Source organism: Marmota marmota, unplaced genomic scaffold (genome assembly GCF_001458135.2).
Source record: "Marmota marmota marmota unplaced genomic scaffold, marMar, whole genome shotgun sequence".
Classification (NCBI taxonomy): Eukaryota; Metazoa; Chordata; class Mammalia; order Rodentia; family Sciuridae; genus Marmota; species Marmota marmota.
Window position 1 is genome coordinate 48,110,527 of NW_025999968.1, and position 2,757 is coordinate 48,113,283.

The 2,757-nt window shown below is 40.3% G+C and overlaps 1 protein-coding gene across 1 annotated transcript in view; it reads right to left on the bottom strand.

Annotated features, from left to right (window-relative positions):
* Window positions 1-451, bottom strand: part of LOC107136240 (dolichyl-diphosphooligosaccharide--protein glycosyltransferase subunit 4-like) — an 8,595-nt gene extending 8,144 nt beyond the window's left edge. Inside the window, exon 1 of the mRNA XM_015478423.2 lies at window positions 255-451. Coding sequence (XP_015333909.1) covers window positions 317-439 — 123 coding nt within the window. The 5' untranslated portion in view covers window positions 440-451 and the 3' untranslated portion in view covers window positions 255-316. The remainder of the gene's footprint in view (window positions 1-254) is intronic.
* Between the last annotated feature and the right edge of the window lie 2,306 nt (window positions 452-2,757).

The window sequence follows — 2,757 nt, forward strand, 5'->3', positions numbered from 1 at the left end:
ATATATATATATATATATATATATATATATATATATATATATATATATATATTGTATAATATATGCATTTCCTATTGGGTGTAGGAGAAGCAGTAGAAAACCAGCCCCTATACTGGGTCCTATTCAGTGGCAGCTTCTTATTCCTTATGCTTAAGGAAGACTTTGAAGAAATAAAAGTTGTTTGGAAGAATCCAGGTGTAGTTGCTTTGCATGTTGTGATGGGTAGAAGGGATGAAATGAAGTGTGAAGGCCACTCACACCCTCTATCTTGCCTCAGACTGTGTCCTGGAACCCTGGGGTGGAGAAAGCGCCACTTTCATTCCTGCTTCTGGGGGTTGTTGAAGGTCATGTTGTGATAGAGAACCACAAGTAAGAAGACAGACACGCCCACCTTGTTGGCGAAGATGGCAAGCTGCACGTCTGTGATCATCCTGACCATCTTGACTTGGCTCCGATGCTGCCTGCACACCAGCTGGAGGAGAGGTCTATATTTTAGAAGGTGACTAGAATCTCATTTGACTTGTTTCCTTTACTTCCAGTATTCCCACATTCCTCATCAAAAGCTAAAAACAGATGTGTTAAATTTTGCTTGTGAGTGCTTGGATTCCTAGTAGCGTTGCATATAGTTCATAATATGACCATAATATTAATTTGTCACAATTTCAGCTGATATTCCTTATCTTAGCTTATGATATATATGTTCACTTCACTTACTTTATTTCTAAGCAAAGGATGTTTTCTGGTTACATATCTGCCAAATGTGAACCCAGTACTTAACAAAAGAGCTGGATTGACTGGCATCCTCATTACAGTAAAGCATACAGTTAGTACTGTGGGAATCCCTTCTGAGTTACTGAAATCAGAAAACTTAGAGGATTATGATAATGAAAAAATGAAACTAGGTAGAAGGTTATTAATTCATGGAGCAAAGTAAGACTCAAAGAACCTATAGTGATTGAAGAAATCTAGAAGAAAATAGGTAAGTCAATGAATGTCAACTTCAGCCAGAAATGTCATGAGTAGGACCTGAACCAAAGGTAAGGCTGACATCCAGTTGTATATTTCCTAATAAAAAAATACTTTTCATAGTGAGATCAAAGATGCAGATAGATAGGTCTGGAAACCCACAGTTCCTGGAAAGCCATGAAAGCACAGAAACCATATTTCAACTTCACTGGTTCTAAGCTTGAATTTTTTCTTTTCGACCCAGAGAGAATGACCTTGACATACACATACCAAAATTTCAATTTACAAGGAAGGTTATACACAGACATATTATATTTTCCCATGGTAAAATGTAAATGAAATGCAAAATTATAACCGTAAAATTTGTTGAGTACAATGGCAAAAACAAAGAAAGAAAAGCACCAGACCTCATTTCTGACAGTAGATAAGTCTATTTTGTAAACATGATAATTTTAGATTATCATGAAAGCTATAAATAAAATAAATTGGAGTCATGTGAGAGAAATTTAACCAAAAAAGTAGGTTTTCTATTTTATTTATTTATTGTTCTCCTCTAGAGTAAGCTGAAGAAGTGACATTTTACCTAAGACCTGAAAGATGAGGATGTTCAAACCATACCAGAATGCAAAGGAAGAATGCCCAGGCAGGAGAAATAAGAAAATCCTTACCTATACAGGTGTTGGTGTCATATTGTAACTTTCAGGATTTGGGAAAGACATTTAAGATATTGTTTTTTCTTGCTGTGGATTGACATTTCTGGCACTTCTAAGGGTAAATTTAAAAACAAATTCCATTTCTTTTCACTTCACTACCACCATCTGCCTTTCTACTTCCCTTCTGCACACTAAACAAAACAGTATTAAAACATCGATTTGTCATTCACACAAAGGGAATTTACTGCCAAGACTGTACCTAGGATGGGTGCAGCAAGAGGCAAAAACCACTTACAGTGCTTGACAGTTTCCAAAACACAGATATCAACATTGACTTAAGACCTTTGAGCCAGCAGCAAGGAGTTCTGGTAGAGATGATTATGTGTTATCTTTGTGATTTATGTATGTGTTGACTTTAACGACAAGTGGTCTATGGCTTTCAAATCAGAGTTTCACTTTGGATCTATTTTTTAAAAATAATATAAATAGAGTTTAAAGTTGCTTGGAAATAACCTTTAGAATGCAATTTAAAAATAGTAAGTACAGAAGATGGCGGCGAGGGGAGTGCATTACCCCTGTGTGCTGCTTCACTGTGTGGGAGTATGACAAGTCAGGACGGCTAAAGGATATCTTGTTAGGAATTTCCAGCAATAGTGGGGTGCTCCGGAACCTGGAGGAAGGATTTCCATCGCACGAGGATCGGCTACGGGGACTCAAACGCGAGAGGTTTGTCGCACGGAGGGTAACTGCTTATTCAGCAAATCGCCCCGCGGCGAAAGTCTGCAGTGTGCGCTGGGATAGAGACGCAGGGTTACAGCGCTGCAGTTTCTGCCAGCCGCGCAAGCACCGTACTCAGGGCTGAATTCTGGGTTCCAGACGGGGGAAGGAAGCGGTCCTTCTCGGTTGTACACACCGGTCAGTCCACAGAGGAGGCCAGCAGCCACCATCTTGGTAAACTGACCTCACGTCCCCTGTTTTCGACTGACCGCAACTCATTCAGCCATAGATCAGGTAATTCCAGGCTACAATTCGCCTGTGGCTTGCAAACAGATTGCTAGGGTTCTGCGCCTGGGTGCTTCTAAGAACCTGAGCCTATCGGAGCGAACGCCGAGCGCGGGGCGCCCGAGTTCCGGCTCCC